This window comes from Crocodylus porosus, unplaced genomic scaffold (genome assembly GCF_001723895.1).
Source record: "Crocodylus porosus isolate Cpor-Errol unplaced genomic scaffold, CroPor_comp1, whole genome shotgun sequence".
NCBI lineage: Eukaryota > Metazoa > Chordata > Crocodylia > Crocodylidae > Crocodylus > Crocodylus porosus.
The window spans coordinates 62026215-62048222 of NW_017728907.1; the positions used below are offsets into that span (position 1 = coordinate 62026215).

The 22008-nt window shown below is 40.7% G+C and overlaps 1 protein-coding gene across 1 annotated transcript in view; it reads left to right on the top strand.

The window, feature by feature from the left end:
* Positions 1 to 22008, top strand: part of MIER1 (MIER1 transcriptional regulator) — a 51039-nt gene that overhangs the window by 1823 nt on the left and 27208 nt on the right. Inside the window, exons 2-4 of the mRNA XM_019531595.1 lie at positions 13945 to 13969; positions 16474 to 16619; positions 18673 to 18843. Of these exons, the coding sequence (XP_019387140.1) occupies positions 16521 to 16619; positions 18673 to 18843 (270 nt within the window). The 5' untranslated portion in view covers positions 13945 to 13969; positions 16474 to 16520. The remainder of the gene's footprint in view (positions 1 to 13944; positions 13970 to 16473; positions 16620 to 18672; positions 18844 to 22008) is intronic.

Here is a 22008-nt window from a genome sequence, read left to right on the forward strand (position 1 = left end):
GCCGAGGGGCCGAGGCCGCGGGCCCGGGGCGGCTTCCTTCGACTTTAGGCTGGAAGTTGGGGCCGCGCCGAAGCATTGCTACGCAGCTGGAGCCGGCACAGACCCCTCCTGGGTGTGCCGCGTGGGGGGCCCGGCTTGCGCGGGGAGCAGCGCTCAGGCGGGCGACATCCTCGTACCCTGCCTCTCCTCTGCACTTGGCAGGAGTTGGTTTGGTTCACCCCAGCCCCTCCCCAGGCGCCCGGAGCCCTGCCTGCCCCAGAAACTCACGACATCGGTCGGACGCAGCTCCCGTCTTTGGCCTCTGCTCTGCCTGTGCAGGCAGAAGGGACCGTGCGCTTGCCTCCGCCGCCTCCCTCAGCCACTCGGGGGCCAGAGAGAAGCAGAAGTATACCTCTGTTCTCGTCCCCGGCTCAGCAGGCAGCTGCCGGTTTAACTTCCTCCAGCTCCTGCATCTTCAGGGCTGGGGAAGAAGTGCAGGGACACTTTCCATTCGAGGTGCAGCAGATTACATGGAAAGTTTTGACAATTAAACACTGCCGTTTGTCAGCAGTCATTTGCCTGCTCTACTCATGTGAACTGAAGTTCATCGTAGTCTTGAAGGAGCCAGGCATTGGTGTATTGCAGGCTTTGTGTAGTGCTGTATAAACTGGCCTTTTACCAGCGATGATAACATGGAGAGTTGTATGGGGCTCCTGCTTCAGAGCGCATATCAGTGGAGAAAGGACACAACTCACCTGGGTGCAGCTGGTCAAACATTAATTTTTTAAAACTTGATGCACTTTATTGAGCGGGTTTGGCTTGAGGAGTTCTGTTGGCTTAGACCAGGGGTGCCCAACCTCCAGCCTGCAGACCAAATGTGGCCTGCTGGGTCCCCATGGGTTGGGAAATCTGGCAGCAGGGGAACAGTGGTAGTACTCTCATCCCTCCCTGAGCTGGGCCACAACTCTCCCCTGCACTGTGGCCAAAATCAGAGCCAGGCTGCCTGGCTGTGTTCTCTTTCCCCTGTGGGGCCAAGCCGGTATACCCCTTTCCCTTCCCACAGCCAGTCTGTGGTTGGGTCATATCCTCTTCTTCCTTCTGGGCAGGGTCAAACCCCCTCCCTATATGCAGCTGGATTGGGGCCAGGTCATAGCTCCCCCCCAGCACCAGGTCAGAGATAGCCTAAACTCCCTTCCATCACACAATTGGATCAGGGGCAGGCTGCCCCCCCTCCCCCTGGTCAGATGGGCCCCAATGGATACTGTCTGTGGAAGGGTCAGGCACTACCCCTCACCAGCAAAATGTTTGAGCACCACTAGTGTAGACAGACTGGTTTGGAACCCCTGGGTTGGATGTGGACCATGGTATTCCTTACAGGCCAGATCTAGATTCATGAGCACTGGGGCAAGTAGCAGCAGGGAGCCGTGGGGGGGAAGCTGTTGTTTGCTGATACTTGTCCCCTAGAGGGCTTCGTACCCTGAATTGCAACAGTGGGCCCCACCCTTAAGTTCCTAGTTTCATGGGCAGCTGACATGCCTTCATGGGCTGAATCTAGCTCTGTGGACTCTATATAAGACACTCCCAGTTTAGACATGTCGCTAACAGAGGAAAAATCTTCAGGAAAAACTGACGGACTTTCTTCCTGAAAAAATGTTAAAAAATTAAAGGTATTGGGGATCCTAAGATGAAGGCCCCACTTCTACTTTGGCCCCTTTACTCCAGTTTAAAAGGCAGAAGCAGCATAAGAGGATCCTAAAAACCCTATGTTTTCTTGTAACTGGTGAATACAGACTCTTGTAGGTAGGGCAGGAGCAGCACATTAGGGTGGAACTGTGAAAAGGCAGTAGTAATTAAGACCATCCATATTATAGTAAGGGGCCAAGAACAGCCCAGGATGAGAAGGGCTTGAGTATTTTAAGCCACCTTAGCTGCTGCTTCCCTCTGGGTGGGAGGTCTTTCCAGCCCCTAAAAAGAGGCACAGGACAACATTTCACTTGAAATGAAGGAAAAACCCTGAACTGTTGTATTTAGTAATATTAAGATAGGACAGAATTGTTCAAACTTAAACATTTTTAAAGCTAAACAACATATAAATATTGAAAGACTTCATGGATTGAATTTACCAAAAATGGAAGGCTGTTCTTGAAGTACTTTCTAGTGACAGGAACTCAAAGCCAACTACTCCAGTGAGTCCAGAAAGTGAAACTGAATATAAAATATACAAGTATTTTAAGTTAGTTTCGAGAGAGAAATTTAGTATAAGCTGCCTAATACTATAATATTTTTAAACAGGCTGTACCAATTAGCCATTTTCAGATTTCAGAAGCTGATTTAATTGTGCACAGAAGTCACAAAGAAACTTCAAGGCAGCTCAAGACTTATAAATGTCACAAGCTTGTGTTCTGCACCAAAAAGGCTTTTTTTCCATTCTTAACAATGGTATGAATGCTAGTATTTTACATTTTTCCAAGTGAAAATACTTCCAGTTTTAGAGGGCCAGAAAAGCTTTTGCCTTAAACAATCTCGGTTTCAGTTTAGCTAGCACTTACAAAGAAAGAAATTCATCTGGATTACTCCATTCACAGGTGGAAATCTTATTATTTCATTCTTTTTACCTTGTTTGTCATGCAATCTAATTTATGCAATAAATTAACACTTAAAGATGTATCCAGTTCTCTAAGGTCTATACAGATATAGGGAGCCATTTATTTTCTGTCAATGCTGCTCCCATCACTGTCTGCAGGGTTTCGTGTTTTCTTATCTTCTTTTCAGTTTTCAGCAGTTCCTTTACATTTCATAGGCCAAGTTAAGCTTTCGTTTTTTCATCTTGGTGTGTCATCTGCTTAATTCACCCATCTTTTTCCTATATTCTACCCATCTGATTTTCCCCTCCCCCCTCCAAATTTGATCTTAGCTGTTAGATTATGGAACTTGCACATTCTTTTAATGTTCATAGTTTCTCAGGCTTTCTGGTTTGGAGGCAGGCAAGTCTCTTAACAGGTTTCAGGAATTTCCAGCAGATATCCAAGTAAGCATCTTCTGTCCTTCCCCTCTGTAAAAAGTGACTTCATAGGACATCTTTTTTATCACTGAAGTTCCAAATATCTTGAAACCAGTTGATGATTTCTCAGAGTGTCACTTTTCTTCCAGGCTTATGTAGTTGTAATTCTTGAAGCAACTAAAAGAAAAAAAAAAAAAAAAAAGTGATCATTTCCCTCTGACCGTTGCATGTTCCAGAGCTCTCAGGAAGGTTCAGCAAGAATACCAAAGGGTGATTTGATAGCTGGCATCCTATTATTTTCCCTTACACGGTCTCCAAACATTTCCCAGAACAGTTTAATTCTGGAATATGTTCATCCTTACCTTACCATGTTCCCTCTAACACTTTTATGTTCCTTTACCATAAAAAACAGTTTAAAATCATGTGGGGTGAGATACTATCAGTATAGAGTTTTAATTGTTTCTCTGTTGTTATTGTACAGATAGAGGAGTGATAGCCATTGTTCCAGTTGGTCTCCTATACTTTAGCCCAGGGGTGTCAAAGGTACGGCCCACAGGCCATATACCCATAACACAGCAGGTACTGGTCTCTGTGCTGCATGGACTCAGAGCCCGTCTGCCACATGCTGCAGGGACTAGAGCTGGTACATGCACTGCACAAGGTTCATGGGGGAACGTGCTGTATACAGCACCAGCATAAGACTGGCCTTGCACACTGGATCTACAGCCGGCTTGCATTGGGCCCATAGACTGGCTGTGCATGCCTGATCTCAGGGTTCATCTGGCCTGGGCACCACATGTATGTACCCCCAAACCAGCCCTGCACATTGTATAGGGCTAGGGCTAGAGCTAGAGCTAGCTTGAGCTGCCGTGGAGCTGATCTGCGGCATATGCGCTGCATGAGGGGCCCATGAATTGGCCATGTGTTAGTTCTAGTCTGTAGGGTTAGACAAAGGTAGTACCAAAGTTAGTGTAAACAGTGTATTTGAGGGCAAATAAACACGTTTTAATAGTTATCCTAGCCAATAAGAATGAATATGTAGGGGAATAACTATACGCAAAGCAAGATTAGACTAGCATAACTGGTAGGCTTCTTGGCAACTGATTTAAGTTGCATTTAAAATTAGTCTCCCCCCCCCCCCCACAACTGCCCGCTTTGTTGGTTCATCCTCCTTGGGCATTTACTTTTATATTTTTCAAGATTTATTATTTTAGGTACTTCTCTAGTGTTGTCTGAAGAACTTGACAAATTAGTAGCCTTCCTTTTTCCTTTGACATAAACTAACTGCTCTTTGAGTTAATATTATGTCTAAGGGAACTGTAGTTTCACTTGTAAGACTGTTGTCTCCATTTTGTTAAACTGGAGGATAAGTCTCTAAAATGTTATCATTTTTCCCCCTGTATAAAATGCATAAATGTAATGGGAGAATTCACTTTGTTACAGAGGAGTTTTATCATAGCTTCCCCCCCCCCTCCCCGATTGCATAATCAGTCTTGGTTTATTACAGACTTAAGAATAAAACTGTTAACCTAAATTTAGTTCTAATTCCATACAGTAACTATGAGACCCAAGCATACTATTTCTCAAGCACAGTGACAGTTTCTCTTTTTTTTTTTTCTTCCTTAAAAAACACGCCACTCCCATAAACTGATATCAAAATAATAGTTGAAAGCTACAGTTTTTATGGATCTTCCACACAATTTAGTAGCTAATCATGGTATGAATGTTTTTGCAACACTTTGCATCTGAATAGTCTTCCTATATCTAAATTACCATCTGTTTTAGGTCTCATCTGAAAACCTGCACTCTCCCACTTACGTCACTTAAGTGCTGTCATTTAATTCTATGCAGCAAGTTCTCTCTTACAGGGAAAAGGGTATATGGTTTTAAGGACTAATGATTCACTATCCTATATGAAATATGGTATTGTTACTTGGGTCTTGGTTATACAGTTTCAGCTTTGATGTTTTCATGTTTCACATGCTAGGGTAGGAAGCTGAGGAACCCTAAGATACTACAGGAACTTTCTTAAAATAGCTTGGCAGATGTTGAACTTGAAGTCAGCGCTTCATGGCATTGGAGACATTGTGCTCTTGAAAAGCCTAATGTTTCAAGTGAAAGGAAAAACAAAAAAACCCCAATCCTGACCAAATGGTCATCCTATTTGATAGCATACAGAGGAAATTAAAAAGTGTCCTGACCAAATTCCAGTATGGGCAATAACTTTCTGGCTACCTGTTGAAATGTCCCACCAGCCAGCATTCTTCCTTTGGGATGACTGATGCATACAAGCACTCTCCAGTTACTCACCTGCCTCAGAAAGCTCTGTTTGAGTCATCAGAAGAATCAGTGCAGAGTTGGTTTCCATGATGAAAGACTTAAGATCTGGCTGGAGACAAACACCAAGCCAAGCCTACCACTGCTTCCCCCCCCCCAAAAAAAAGAAGAAAAGAGGACAGGATGTCCAATTTTCCTTAGGCCAGGAAACCCCTCTGTATACCAAAACTCAGCCCAGCCCCCATAGTTCTTTCTCCTTTGGGTTGGAAACCCCCTCTGTACCCCAGGCCTCCAACTTAATTTCATATTCTACCGCTCCTCAAAGCCAATACAGTTGTTGCCTGACTTCTCCTTCCAATCTCTAAAGGCTCACGAGAGGGACCAGATCACTTCCTGCAGCCTTCATCAGTTCTTTGTTCTCTGTGCCTAGTGGAAGGCAGGCAGTCTCACAGGATGTTCACCCTTTACTGCATTGTAAAGCATCTCCTCTGGCATGACCTTGCACATAGGCTCATTTACAGCTTCCTAGCTACATATGTCCACTTTAACACCTTCCCCCTTCAGCTTCCCTAGCTAAATCACTTATACAAGCTGGTACCTTAGAGGTGGGTAGCTTCCCTCTGAGACATAATAGTTTTCTGGCAGCAGGGGGCAGGACAAGAAATTCTTTTAAAGCAAGAGTATAGAAAAGTCTGATAATTGTAATAAACAGAGCAAAGCCTTAATACTTGCCTCAGAAAAAGCCTAAAGAAACTGATAGCATTTCAAGATCACCTGGAAAGTCACCCCCTTCCCAACAGAAATTAAAAAAAAAAAAAAAGTTAAGGGTCTCCAGGAATGCAGAGCTTTCAGTCCTCAGTGAACAGATCTGAGAATAATGAGCTCAAGTATCCCTGCCTAATCTCAGCTTCCTTGGTATCTAGTAACAAGTCATGAAAGTTGTTTTAAACTGAGATTAACATCTTAAAAAAAGTTTACCTAGGAATACATTGGAAGCCGGTGTCATCTCAGCCAATAGCAGTGCACTATAATGGACAGCCATGACAAGTTCTAGCCAAGGCTTTAAAGCAGACACCAGATGTCATGCTCTCTCTCCAACCTAAAGGACGTGTCATGGAAATATTGTGGTTTTGTGAGATGATAGGAACATCCAAGAACTTTGCCTTGCTTGCAACTGCTGGTTCAGAAATGCATCGGGGTAAATAAAGTATCCAGATTGTAGCTGTATTGGTAGAGAGGCAAAAGGAATCAGAACTCATGGTAGAGGCAATATCTTTCATTAGATCAACTAGATTTTTGCAATCAATCAAGCCTTTAACTGCAAGCTTTTGGGCACAAGCATCCTTCTTCAGGTTTAGGAGAAAAAGATTATAAAAGAAGTTCTCCTGGGTAGAAATGAAAATACATATTTCATAGGCAAGTTGAAGATATGGTAAAGTCTCCTGTTTGGAATAACAGGGTAAGCAAGGAAGATGTATTTGAGATAGAGACATTATTCTCTGCTGCTTTGTTTCTTCCAATTTACTACTTAATCTCTTATAATGAATCACTGTGTAATGCTGTTGTAGCCTGTTAAATGGCTCCTGCATTCTATTCCCAGGTGGCTGTAGTTTAATCCTGAAGGAAGTGTTTGTAGTATATAAAATACACAAAAATAGATAAAGTGAAGAAGCAATGCAAGTGTAAATATTTTATTTCACAAATGGATTTTTGCCCAAGCTGATGAGGTCATATCTTGACTGAGTTGCATTATTGTTTCTCAACCTTGAGGTGCCACAGGACCCCCTCAGAGGTACTGCAGTGCATGGAAGGAGAAGACTGCACTATGCAAAGGACTGCAGCATGCACACTGCTGCTGTTAGGGCTCCCTGGTAAAACTTAAGCAGACAGAGCTACCTTAGTATGTAGCCCTTCCTGGTCCACCCCACTTCCACCAGGAGCAGTGGAGCTGGTTAGACCAGGAGATTAAAAAAAAAAAAGTTACAGCCTAAGCCTGACTGCTTTAGAGTTACTAGAGATCCCTAATGCAGCAGGAGTATACACATGTGCCCTCCCCAGGCTGGCTGGGCAGCAATATCTGGTTGAAGAGCACCAAGTCAAGGCAGCACCAACCGTACCTCCAAGCACGTTCAAAGCAGTGGTGGAGGCATGCTGGGACTCTGGAAAGGTTGGCCAACCATTAAAGGTGGTATATAGTAGGTAGCAGTCATGGTATACAACCTAGATCAGAGCTGCTTAGCTCAAGGGGCCCAGCTCTCAGTTTCCTGGCCCTGCAGGTGCAGTGAGTACCACTTGCATAGGTGAACATTAAGTTCTGAGGCTGTGAGTTCGTGTTCTTCATACAGTCATTTATGTACACGCCTAGAATAAGTACATTTTATTCCACAACCAAACACTAGTTTGTGTATACGCACTTTTCCTTGAAAAGAAAGCATCTGAGTTAGTTGCATTTCTCTGTAGTCTGCCATAACAAGAAAGAATGTTCTTAGTAATCCTTAAAAAGTACCATTTTATTGGGCAGCTATTGATACTAACTCCTAACAACCTATTTGACTTGATGACATCTATGGAGCCATAGTGCATTGTGGGTCACTGGCTCATCCAGTGAGCTATTAAGTTCACCAGTTCTAATAGCATAGTTTACATATTACACATTCGGCTAGAGCCATTAGTATGCGAGTATTTGGAATACTCACATGCTGCAAGACTGCTTGGTCACTTGCTATAGAAGTAAAGTTTCTCTGTAAGAAGGTCTGTCCTCCCATCCTCCTCCTCTCCCCCCCAAAAAAGTTAAACCAGGTTTGTCAGATTTACATCAAGTGCTACAGATTAAAATATCTTTTAATCCTTTATACTTTTATAAAATAGCTTTGCAAGTTTTAGTTTGAAAAATGCAGTAGTATCTTCCCAAGCCTGTAAAGATGATCTCCAATCAAGAGCGTCTTCAGGAGTTATCAATCGGTGGGGGGAAGAACACACAACATGGCACAGCATTAATATTTTATTAACACTATGTAGCAGGACTATGGTACCTCTAGTGCCCACCCTGTACCTGCTTTCTTACTCTGGCTTCCCCAGTCTGGCTTCATCCTCTGATCTGCCACACTTAAGCTTACTGTTCAAGTTAATATTACTTTTTAAAAAGCTGCTTTCAGAGAACTGGGGTTTGGCCTTTGATACCTTGCTCTACCCTCCTTATCAATCATCACCAGGCTGCCAGCTTGATCACTCCACACTTCCAAACTTAAGCAGGACTCTTTAAGCTTTCTAGGGCACCTACTCTTCTAGGCTCTTATCCATGCCTGCTCCCAACAGGTCACCTACCTTCCAAGGTTCTTGCTCTCATCTGTGCCTGGCAGGCTACCATTCAGAGCACCTATGCTTCTGGTCTATTCTCCAGATACTAGTCCCAAGATACAGGGTGTATCACTAGCACTCACCATAACAGCAGCCCTTCTTAAGGCATCCTTTTGTGGCCCTGCTGGCCCCAGTAATGGATTCTAGATTCCCCTGTAGCTATACTATGTCCCTCACTTGTCTTTAACTTCATTCACCTGTTTGGATCTCTGCTCTCATACTCTAGCAGCAGTTTTTTTCCCCCACTATCTCCACCCTCTGAGCCCTTGGCCTCTACAGGGTTCAAAGCACAGACTACTATCCAGGCACCCTCTGAGGCCTCTAATTGCCCCTGTAGCCATAACCCAACCCTCTACTGACAACATAAACCCAAAAGACAAATAACTGTAACATAAAATACCACTTATCTGAGGGATTCAACAAAGTTGCTTTCCTAGTAAGATCAGTCTATCTTTGCTAGTCCTGTGATAGACTTATATAGTCCCTGGCTCCTCCTTTTTCTGGTCACTTGACTTGGCTCCTGCAAACAGGGCCCAGGTGAGGGTAATTAACTAGCCACCAATTTACCATTCTGCTGCTTGTTACTTGTAAGCGAGGCCCTGTAGTCATTCAGTTGTACTGTTCGTCTCTGCTAAACTATTTCGCTAGACAGCAACAGGGCTTTTGCTGCCTGCCATCTCCCTCTTCACTACTGAAATAACAGGGGTTAGGGGTCACCTGTTACCAAGATGGATCAAAATCAATGATTCTTTTTAAAAATAAAAAAAATGGATTCTTTTGATTTAATTATATTTTAAAGATGTTTTTAAAAAATAAACTTACATAAAGATGGTTTTGGTTTAAGATAATGCTAAAGCTCAAAGATATTGTGGAATAGGGATTATAACTTTTAATTATATACTACTTAAGACAACACATTCAGGTAACGTTTTATAAATAGGTCACCACAGGCCATGGACTATATTAGGGGCCCAATCTTATGGTGTTTCTAGAAGCTCCTCTATAGATTAGTAAAGATTAAAGAAAACTACAATACCCGGTGGGACTCAGTGCTCAGTCTAAAAGATCCCAGCAAGCATCTCTGTGATGCTTCATTTTAGTTTTCAAATTGTGGCTTTGCCTCCAGACATCATAGGCAGACAGAGTTCTTCTGGGTAGATGTGATATCTTTTATTAGACCAACTAAATGGTTGGAAATATTGTTCTTTGGAAGCTTTTGGGTACAAACACCCGTCTTCAGGCATAGGGAGAGTTTGTCTGCAGAGAGAACATCCTTGTTAACAACAGTGTATGGAGATGAGAGATAATAGACCTGACCCAGGCATCAGCCCTATTGTCTCTCTGCAAGTTTGTGTACATACAGTAAAGCCCTAACCTTTCTCTAAAAGTGCAAAGTTTCAAGAATTTAAATGAATAAAGGATATTACACAACAAGAATGCACTTTTGTAGAAAACAGTGATTAAATCAAGTATCCAGGTTGTGGTCATATTGGTCTAGAGGAAAAAGCAATCAGGGCTCATGGTAGAGGTGATATCTTTTATTAGACCAACAAAGTTTTTGCAGAAAAAAATTCTTTAACTGCCTTCATCAGGTGTCAGAGCAAAGACTGTAAAAGTTCTGGGTAGAAATGAAAGTTTCCCAAGGCAACTTTGACCACTTGAAATCTGAGACACTGCTCCTGCCCTTGTTCAAGGTAATTTGCATCATCACAGAGCCTCAGAAGAGAGCTGAGACACCTACCTGCCCAAAGGCGTATTCCATCTATTGACTCCTCTGTGAAGTCGTATGAAATATGAACTTTCATTTCTACCTAGGAGAACTTTTACAATCTTTTGTCCAATGCCTGAAGGGTGTGTGCGCCTGAAAGTTTTGCAATTAAAAACATTTTTTTTTTTTTGCAAAAATCTTGTTGGTCTTATAAAAAATATCACGAGCCCTGATGATTAACTCAAGGCTTCCTGACCAGTGATTTAAATCTATTTGATATAAATCAAATCCGCCCTGGTAAGCCTTCCCAGATGAAAGTTTATGTAATATATTCTTAAAATTTGTAGGAAAAATTTGCACTAAAGATATCAAAAACACCCTTTAACTTACTGCAGATAAAGCACAGGGACAATGGCACTGTACACATCTTGCTGCTGCAAAGACAGGAAGTCTGTGACTGTGTCCCCTGCTACAGAAGAAGGCAAAACCCCTACCATCCATGCCAGTCTGACTGTGGGCTAAAATTCCCTTCTTATCCAAAATGTGGAAACCTGTCTGAACCAGAGCAGAGGAGCATGACCCTCTAGCCCAGCTTGTCTCAACTGGGGTGCAGTGTGATCATTCCAGGGCTGCTAAAAGGCTCAGCCCTTGTATCAGGAGGAAAGTGATCGCTTAGCTGCCCCCCACAGCCTAGCAGCCTCTACTTCACTCCCAGCATGTTTGGCCATGTGTACAAGAATGTAGGCAGATGTGGAGCTGCACTTTTGAGCCTGACTTGCTCTAGCTCTTCCATTGGCCCTGGGGATGGTTGGAGAGGTTGTGAGTGCATATGGCTCCAGTAATCAATGTGCAAGTCACTGGAGGAGCAGCAGCAGGAGCTATGCTTGCCCCCCTTGGGTGCAGACGAGGGGTGGGGCGGAGGCAAATATTGCAAAAAGCAGGGGCATGGTAGGTGAGGTTCTGCCCCCACCACAGTCACCTGGTATCAGCTAGATTCTAGCTTGCTGGTTCGCAACTGGGCTGCTGTTAAATTAAAGAAGGATGGAAGCGTGCCTTGAGAGTAAAAAGATTCAGAATCATTATACTAGTGAGTAACCTGGGTTTCTATAATCTCAAGAAGAGCATCAGAACATCACAATCAAAGGCCCCAGTCTTGACTGTTGTCCTGACTGGGAGTGTCCTTGTTTGTTTTATTGAAAAATGGCCTCTTGCAAATCTACCTTGCCTTCCTTTTGTGCTTACATCAGTGACATTATTCTGAAAACATATCTGCGTTTCTTGAGTTTGGCTGAGTTTTGTTTGCATCCTATTATATCTCAGTGTGGCCTTGCACACCAAAAAGCAGTCAAGGATCTCATGTAATGGGTGTCTCCATATTCATTAGTCCTGGTGTCTCGTAACAAGTACAAATACATTTTATTGGACCACCTATATAGTTGGGAGAGCTAGCAGACATGCATGGTAGGCTGCACATTTTTAGTGGGGATTCAGCATAAAATTTCTTTAATTCCAGTCATGAAACTGTTGATGTGGGTATTGAGACCTGGTCCCCAGTGCTGGGCTCCCTACCTGCCGCAATATAAGAGATGTGGTGCATGTTCACTTTGTTACGGGTGATGTTAGGCTTTGGGCCCCCCAGGACTTTAAAAAAAGAAGCTGTGCAGCTGGATCCCAGGTTTAAGATCCCAGGGCATTGCAAGTCTGAGCTAAGGAGCCTCATTAATTAATACTGCTGAATGATAGATCATTGTACATTGTTAAGATTTGCAGTTAGCAGGGAGATGCATAAAATGTGAAAAACCAAGGATAAATCACTGCAAAATACTCTTTTTTTTATATATGCCAGCTTAATTCAGTGTATACTGTGATGGGTACTGAATTTTCTAAAAGTAATACAGATTTAGTCGATAAGTATTAGTTGAAAGGCATCCTTAATTCTACCTTTTTTTTTTTTTTAAGAGTGCTTACTTTTTGCATCCTAGAGGGGTTTTTTCATAAGTAGGTTTTTGTGTCACTTTGTCATTTTGTTTTTCAGTTTTGCATTGGAAAGCAAACTGAAAAAACCCCCATTTTGTTGCATCCTCATTGACTGCTACATTGTTCATACCTTAGGTCAGAACAGTTAGATGCAGCATACAGACTTGACATTTGGGTTAAGAGAATAGTTGATAGATGGTAACACTCTACAGTGTGAACTAGTACTAGAAGGTGGTGAGACACTTTACAAGATGTTCTGTAAAATCAGAAGAATGGTGACTCGGAGATATCGGGCTTCATTTCAGCTTCTGAAGGGAGATTACTCCAATGGGATCTGAGTCTTTTGGTCCTTCCCCATGTTTGACCCACTGCTATTCCATTCCTTCCCAGTCCTGTCTCTACACTGCCCTTCCATCTTTATCCAAGTCTTCACTCAGTCTCGATTGCAGTCATAGTCTTACCATTCCAGTTTCCTTCTTCCCATCTCCTGTTGAGCAACCGTAATAATAGGCAGTCTGTAATTAGAACCAAGGTCACCTGTATAATTCGCAGGTCATAACTTGAAGCATGGATTATTTTAGAAGGTGAAAATATTGTTTGCAGTCAGTGTTAGTATAATTCTGTAGTTCCAAACAAATAGCTTTATACTAGAACTTGGACGGAAAAGTATTCTAATGTAATAAAAGGCTTAGTCTGTCTATCTGTCTGTCCGTAACTCTTCTGGTCAACTGCACATGTGCCGCCAAGCAGGCAAGCAGCAATTGGTTGGGTGGCCCGGGCTGTGCAGACCGAGGTTTGCACCACTGCTGGGGAAGTTTGGCGGTGGGGAACATGCCTCTGCTGTCTGAGCAGGGGGGGAGGAGGGGACCAGGGAGGCAGACGGATGTGCGCCAGGTGGACCCGAAGCAGAGCGGGGAAGGAGCAGGGTTGGACCTGAAGTGGCAGGAGGGGGTGGGGGTAGAGCGGGGCCAGATGAGGAACGGCAGGGGCTGGGGGAGGTGAGGCAGGCTGGACCCAGTGCAAGGGTATAGATCAGGGCCAGATGAGAAGCAGTGGTGGGAGGGAAGGGGGGACATGGGGCTCTGTCCCTGCTGCGCACCCCCTACCCCGGTCATTCTTGATGGGCAGTTCGCTAGTGACTTTCAGAAGACCTTTCAAACTTTCATTTTTGGTTCATGGACTAAGACTGAATGACTTATCTTCCTAAATTCTGTTGGGACACTCCAACATGGTTTTTACTTTTAAAAAAAAATCTAAATATTATATCTGAATGGAAACACAGCATTTCTATACACGATTGGGTAAATAGGTTTTACCTGAGATTCAGAATAAATTGCTCTACTTTGCTTTATAATCTCAGGAAGTCAATAATTGGTTCACAGAATGAGGAATTCTTCCCATTATCAGTTGATTAAATATAGCTATAGCAAGAATGATAATAAAAAGGAGGAAATGAATCTTGTCCATCACTTTAAAACCCATTCAGAAGAGTTGAAGTGTTTTTGATATATTGGGGAATAAGTGATCTGCGATGGATTGCTCATTTAGTTTTTTTGTATCAGATGAATGGTTGAATTCATGTCATGTTTGAGATTTGTACAGATTTAATATGGAAATAACTTGATTTTTGTTTCTCTTTTTTTAGCCTTCTGTTGAGTCTTCAAGCCCAGGTAAATATTTTTAATTTAACATTTTATAAGCTTAGGATGGATGAGCACTTTAATAAAATGCTGTCTGATAGCATTTTACTTGTCTGTTGAATGTTATTGTTGGATTTAATTCAGCAGTACAAAACTAAAACTCCAGGCATTACCTGCTTCCAGTTATTACAGATTTAGTGTGTTTAAGGTTTCTAAATTTTAACCAGGCATGTAGATATATGGATTATATGTGATGTAATGAACTATACCACATAGAAAGAAATTTGGTTAAACACTGTTTAATTTAGTATTTTGTGAATCTTAAAAGCAACTTACACCTTTAGAAATGTCTTCTTACATGTATCTCCCATATGGTCTTATCTAAACCAGTAGATTGTAAAAATGGCTGCTTGCATTTGGAATTAAATTGTTCTTTGTTACATTTTGGTATGCTTCAATTATTTAGTGATGTAGTCATAATTAGATGTTGTTATCAGAATGTGTAATTCTTACAGTATAGTAGAATATATTGTAGTTTTCCTTAAGCACATAAATGACAGTGTGTTTCCTGTCATTGTAGTTTCCATTTATACAATCAGAATAGCACCTGAGAATTGTATATGATCTTTCATCAGTAGAGAAATAGTATTGAAAGCACAGAAATTTCTGTGGGTCAGGATTAAGGTAGATTTAGAGAGTACTGTAATGAAATATGTATAGCCACTGCTTCTGATACATTGGGTATTTGGCTAGTGATGATCACACTTGTCCTATGTTTTCATAACCACTAAACTCACTTACTTAAATAAAGGTGCAGCATTACCAACAGTATCTTTTTACAGTGATACAAGTTCACTTACAGATTATATCAACAGGAAAGTATTTGCTTCTTGTGATTCTTTAAAAAAAAATTATGACTTCTTTCTAAGAACTGGTTGGTATCTCATATTCCAGTTTGGTTGACACACCCTTCTTGCTGGGTATAGTCAGTGTTGCACTTAGCTTTTATTACTTTATCCAAAACAATTAGCATTGCTACAACTGCCATCTTGGCATTGAAATGCAAGTTTTCCAGCAGCAGTGAATATGCTTTTCTTGGTTCTTTGGTCTTAGGTCTTGTCTAAATAAACAAACTATCACTTTAATTGTAGTGTGCAATTTAAAGGGAAACAACCCCCTAATGTGGATACAGTTATAGTTTATTTCAGTGCAGGAAAGAATGAAGTACACTGGTAAAAGGCCCTTGATGTTGCTATTAACTGCATACTTGGGTTGTACTGATTTAATTTTTTTGATAAGACGGTTTTTTAAAAAGTGGTTCACGCTACTAGCTGAAATACGTAGACTTTGTTTTGCCTTAGTTCTTTGCTTGGTTTTTAATCCATGTTGAGTAATTAAGAAACTTCAAGTTTAAGTATGTGTTTCTATATGAAAAAATATACCTGTCTTCCCATTGCAAAGTAGTTCTGAAATGTTACTGTCATAACATATTTAATAATTGTTCAAATTTATTTAAAGATAATATTTGAAATTTACTACATTTTGCCATTTTAAATTGATTTATCAATTTAAATTTTTGCAGCACGTCTACAAGCCAAGTATTCTCTCATTTTAAAGATTTGGGAAGTGCAACTTGGGTTATTTGCTTAAGCAAATATTACTAAATTATTAGCAGAATTGGGTTTATTAATATTACTGAGTCAGGATTATAATAAATCTGTAAAATTAGTCTTTCATTTAAAGTTGATTCAGTTGCTGTTTAGTTACTAGATCCAGACTTTTCTACAAAGAATACTGTGAAAAGGTTGAAGTGGCAGGAATGGATTAATCATGAAAAATTAAAGCCTTGAATGCAAGGAGTCTTAACCTTAAAACTTCCTACGTAGTTTAAAACTTCCTGCTGCTCTGTATGTTTCATTATCTATGTAACTTTTTCTATATCCTTCATGTAAACGGTGATGTCTTCCAGGAAGTCATTTTGGTACGAAGTCACTTAGGTGACGTAACTGACCTGAGGAAAGGCATTTGATGCTGAAAGCTTGTCTAAAAACTCTCCCAGCTATACGGTTTGTCCAGTAAAGATACCACTAAAAATCCTTGCCTCTCACACATTTCCTGGACCATAATGGGAACAACACTCCAACCCTACTTCATGTGCATAAGCAGTTTGTACTTCTTTACCCAGTGCAGGTCTCTGTTTCAGGCTGCTGACTACTTTGGCCTTTGGAGACGTACGTTCTGAAATGATCACAGTGCTGGATAGCTGAAGCTTTTGCCTAGCAGTAGTGGGTGTCAAGCAGCTATAATAGCCTACAACATTTGAAAAAAATAGCAAAACGTAACTGCTGATTCTTTCTATATAGCCTGAGACACTTGGGAAGCAAATAATCCATTTGACTTTTTTAAGACAATTGATTTGTTTTGTTTACAAACATGTGAGCATTTTTAGCTGTAACTTTAGATGATGGTATTTTTATTACTACTAAACAAAAGCCAAAATTCACAATATGATCAATCAAATTGTTTTGTACCAGGAGGTTCAGCAACATCTGATGACCATGAATTTGATCCATCAGCTGATATGCTGGTTCATGATTTTGATGATGAACGGACGTTAGAAGAGGAAGAAATGATGGAAGGGGAACCAAACTTCAGTTCTGAAATAGAGGATCTTACAAGGGTAAATAGCATTTAAAGACCATTTTGTGTAATACAGCCGTACTTTATCTGATTTTTATCACCATTACCTGGATGTATGGATGCTGCTAGGAATGGTGACGTATCAGTCCAGAAACCGCATTTGCAGTTCTCCAGCTATACAGCAACGAGGTTGATGTATGCAGTAGGCTCCATAATACCTGCCACTGCAGTTTCTTCTGTTTTCAAGGTGTAGGTTTCACATTTTTCAGTTAGCATAATGTTAAAATATGCTGTAGTTAAACTTGAATATTGTTTGCAATGCCACTATTTTCTGATAAACGCTTGCATTTGATTAGTATATGTTGAATTTTTAATATTCGTTACATTTTCTTCATTCCATCATTTTCCGTTTAATTCTCTAAGCATCCTCGTGGTCCAACTGAGACACGGATTAAATGATTTGCCCAGAGCCTCATAGTGAGTTGTCAGCAGAGCTGGGATTACAACTCCAGTTACTGATGATGATGTCTACATCTTAAATGTGTGTTTTGAAATAATTGCATATTAAGATATATTTTCATTTTATACTCCTGCTGACATGTATGTTCTGCCTTCAATGGTCTTTTAGGGGATGTAAATGTGACAGAACCTTAGATTGGATTGCAACTAGATATTCAGTCACCAAAAGTACACTTTGTGACTAAAGAGTAATTCATTATGAATTCTAAACTAGTGTAGCTGCGGTCTATGATCTCATTGGCTGTAAACGTTTCCAGCACAGGTAATCAGTTCTTTTCAAATGCATATGTAAAGTACAAATCCTCTTCAGCTACAGTAAATCTTTATGCCAGTGCAACTTTAAAAAGCTATTTAGCATGTTTAATCCCCACTAATGGTATCATTTACATATATAAATTCAGTTAGGATGTTAAACTGATTTATCTTCATTTAAACTTCACTACAAATTTTGAGAGACACTGTCTAAAAAGGGTGGACTGTGGGAAAACAGGACTGTACAGAGAGCATTTATTTCAGTCTTCCTTTATATTTTATGGTCACCATTCAAGATGTGTCATAAAGTAGTATAGGCAGCAGATGTACGTCTTTGGGTAATACATGGGTGACTTGAACTAATGCTAGAACATGCTGGTATTTTTTTAACTGTTGAAAATTCAGTTCTACTCTGAAAAATGTCTGTGTAGAAATACCACCGTCAGACTCGGTAGATGTGCTGCCCATTTGCTGATTTCACTGATAAAATAAATTTTTATTACCTTTTTTAAAATGAATTATCAACGGATTTACTAAGAGCTTGTTTACATAAGATATTCAGAAACATTAAGGCAGCTGTCATGAGATGATTCTCTGGTCACTTTGATCCTGAATGAGGGCATCCATACACAGGTTATTATTTAGAAAACATAAAACTGAAGACTCTTCCATTTTAGTCACCTTTCATAGGAGAACCGCTGTTTAAATAAAGAAAATTTTAAAACAGAGTTTTTTTAAGATTGCTTTGTTTATCTCTTTCTACCTCTATATACACTGGGCACATCTACATATGCATTAATGCACTGTTGCTACTGTGCATTAAGTTTAGTACCTCTAATATGAGGTACTAACTAAACTTGCAGTAGCTGGTGCTGCTGTGCAGTAGCAAAGGCGCAGTCATTTTGTGACACTTAATGCTCAGTAGACTACTTCTACTGTGCATTAGCACAGCTTTTGCCTTGACACGCTATGCACAGTAGAACGAGTCTTGTGCATTCAACGTCTCATGTGGATGCTCCCAGTTAGTCTCCTAAGGGTTTTGTTTATTTAAAAAAATAGTACAACGTACCTAGTATGCATTTTGGTCAATATTTGCTTCTTGCTTTTATTGAAGGTCTGAGGAATATCCATATAAAAAGTGATGTGTTGATCAACAGTATGCAAATTTGGTGTGCAAGTACAGCTGTAAATTCTTAGACTACCAAAAGTTAGAAGATGTGCTTTATTCCTACTAGTTTATACGTAAAATATCTCTTAATTTGTAGAGATGATCTCTGTGATGAGACATCTTTCGAATCAAACTTTGTTTGCACCTTATTCAGGAAGGTGATATGCCAATTCATGAACTACTTAGCCTTTATGGCTATGATGGTACAGTCCGAATCCAAGAGGAAGAAGAGGATGATGATGAGGAGGAGGAGGAGGAGGAAGAAGGAGATGATGATGAAGATGTTGATAATGATGACAACAGTGGCTGTAGTGGAGAAAACAAGGTGAGTGTCTGTAGTAATTTCAGATATCTTCCCAGTCAATTCCAGGCATCTCTCAGGACTGAATTTGCAGGCATGTTCTAGTTTGTTCCCTAGTAACACATGAAATTCTTGCATGGGTGTGCCACGTGGTGGTGGGGTTTGCCCACAGCAGTTGTTGTTTTTTGCCCCATGTCGGGTGTCAGTTTTATGGTGGTATTTTATGTATACACACAAATGAAATCTTTGCTCCAGTACAGTGTAGGATTTTCTCTAAAAGTTCTTTCAGAAGTTCTCTAAAAGAAGATACAGAAGAAAAGATGAAGCGGTATAGTCTGAGATCTTTATATAGTAGAGGGTCTCACAGTTGAAGCCCTTGGATTTGACATCGGTGGACTGAGTTAAGTGTCCCTCCCCATCCTATCTTGCCTTGTTCCATAACCCTAACAGTTGGCTGAGAACCAGCTGTCTTTCTGTTCTTGTCCTTTTATGTATATTAAGTCATTCTTTCTTGCAGTTTTATTTTGTGTTGGTTTTGTCCAGTTCAGCCTGTGTTTCCTGTGTTAGACCCTTTTACTTGAGTTTTGCTCACATGTTCAGGGTTGCGTTCTGCCACTGCTGCATCTGCCACTATAACCAGGAGCAATTGCCCAATGCAGAGCCATACCAGGAAGGGCTGCTGGAGGAGCGTGTGCATCAGCTGCAGCAGGAGCATGCATTAGCCTTATCGCTAAACTTAAAGCAGGAAGAGTGCCTGTTCAGTCCTTCCCAGTCTGACCCTGCATGCTCTTCCTGGAAATGTGGGGCAGGTGGGGCTGTCTTGTGTGCCTGTTTCCAGCAGAAGCATACAGAGCTGGACTGGGAACAGGAGCAGCAGGGCTGGGCACTCCTGCTTGCTTTAGTAGGATGCGTTTCTAATGCAGTCAGGAGCATATGCTGGTTTCAGTGGTGGCAGCAGCATCCCAGTTGAGAACGAGTGAGGTAGCCTAGGTAGCACAGCTCTGGTTTTCAAATGGGGAGCTACCACGTTCAAAAAGTTCTGGAGGGGGTGCCCTGAATCTGAAACAGCTGAGAACAGCTCCATCTCATAAACCAGTGGTGCTCAACCTTCCTGCCCTGTGGGCCAGATAAGCAATACTTGGTCTGTCTGTGGGCTGAATCTAGCTGATTGGCCAGATCTGGTGCACAGGACAAGCATGGCAGGGCCTCATCCAGCAGTGTGGAGTAGGGAGCGGGATGTGGTCTGGCCCCAATCCAGCTGGGGTTTGGGAATGTGGTAGGGAAGGGGTGGCAGTGTTAATTACCACTGATTCCTGCTGCCAAATGTCTTGACCCATAGAGAGCTCCTTGGGTTTTGTGCCATAGCTCCACAAGCTGGATTTGGCCTCTGACTTGAGAAAACTGTTGTAGATGTGCTAATTCTTTTGTTATTTTAAGCAAAATGATCTCTGGTACAGAAACAAAAGTCTGTTTTTATGTGGGTTACAAACTGCCTGAAGTTCCTAACTTAACTATTTGATATTGCATTAGGCTAATATAGTGCATTTGTCACTTGTGCTATATAATAAACAGCTTAAATTTTTATTAGCAATCAGAATATTTCATGCTATGGTTGTGACTTCTTTTAAACCACAGTCTTTTGTACTGTTAAAATAAGAGGTGCTCATTTATCTTAAGATTTTTTTTTATGTGGTTACAATGTTCCAGACAATACCTGTGTCAGCAGTAAATGTAACAAATCCACTCTTTAGTTGTTTTGGGTTTTTGGGGGGGGGGGTTGTTTTTTTTAAAAACTTTCATGGCATAATTGTAATTTCTGCATTGTTGGTAGCTTTCAACAATATGTAATCTCACAGTACTACTACTATTATTATTATTAATATTAATATTAATATCTTTCTAGAGTTAATACCAAAAATATTAAGGAGCCAGAATAGTGAGGTTGTTCAACTTAGATAGAAAAAGGAAATATTTTGTCTTTAATGTATTCATTGTAGCATTCCTATTAGAGGATCAGTCTGAGATGTTTTAAGGATATGGAAACTGAAGTACTGAACTACTATGAGGTTAAATGATTTGCTAAAACTCATGTGATGGATTTTTGTCTAAGAATAGAATTCTTAAATGTAAAATCTTACCTGATTGCTCTCTACTAAAGGCTTTTTTAATGTATGAGTAAAATCCTGTCATCCCTGAGATCCCTTCCGTGTGATTCTTTTAGCAGTTTTTAGTCGGTCAAAGGGGAAGATACTTTGTAAAATTCTAACTGTAATGTTAAGCCATTTTTGCTTTAGTCTACTTTTTAAACTTGGCCTGTACATATTTCTTAACGAGCATTGGTGCTTTTCACTTTATTTTTTTTCAAATCTACCAGAGTGATATTATTTGAAAATTGTATATTGAGTAGAGCCACAGTCCTGTGTCAGTGTACCTACTGTGCAGTGGTACTTTTTGTGCCCTGAGTGAATAGGGACTTTGCCCATATCTGTGCAGGCTGGCATCCTACATATGTATGCATCTGGAGAAACCACTGTCAGTGCATTAATAGTTTTTAAATGCATTTGAAGCTGTTGGTTTTTGTTATCTGCAAGCTTCGCTGCCAAAAATTGCAAAGCCTGTTAACCTTCCCTTGTTGAATGGCTTGGAAGGAAGAGATTTAGAAGGTTCATATATTGTATTTGTTCTTAAGCGAACAAGCAAAAAGCTCTGGGAAACTAAGAGGGGGAGAAGGGAAATGTAATGCAACATGGATACAAATTTAAATACAAGTAAATGAAAACCAAAGTTTTAATAGCACCATTAATTCTGCTGAGTTGTACTTGGACCTTTGTTATATTTCAAATTTGCTTTTAAAACATTCAGTTCACAATGTGGTTTGTATTAAATGTGTACTATAAGCACATTGGCTACACATGATGTGACTGAATTATTACACGTGAGCCTGAACAAGTTGTGTTAAGTGATGCTTACAAACTGCATAAAACCAAACATTTATCTAGCCATGGTCATCTAATTTTCCTTAATTTTCATATCACTCCCTGGCATTTCAGTTCTGTTAAAAATCTGTTCTTTTTTCTTCTAATCTTTTTACCATTTATTTTAAGTCAATGATATTGGAGTTCAAGTATTCTTACTGGAATAGGCATGTTTGTATGACAACCTTGCACATTAAAAATAAAACTTTTCTAA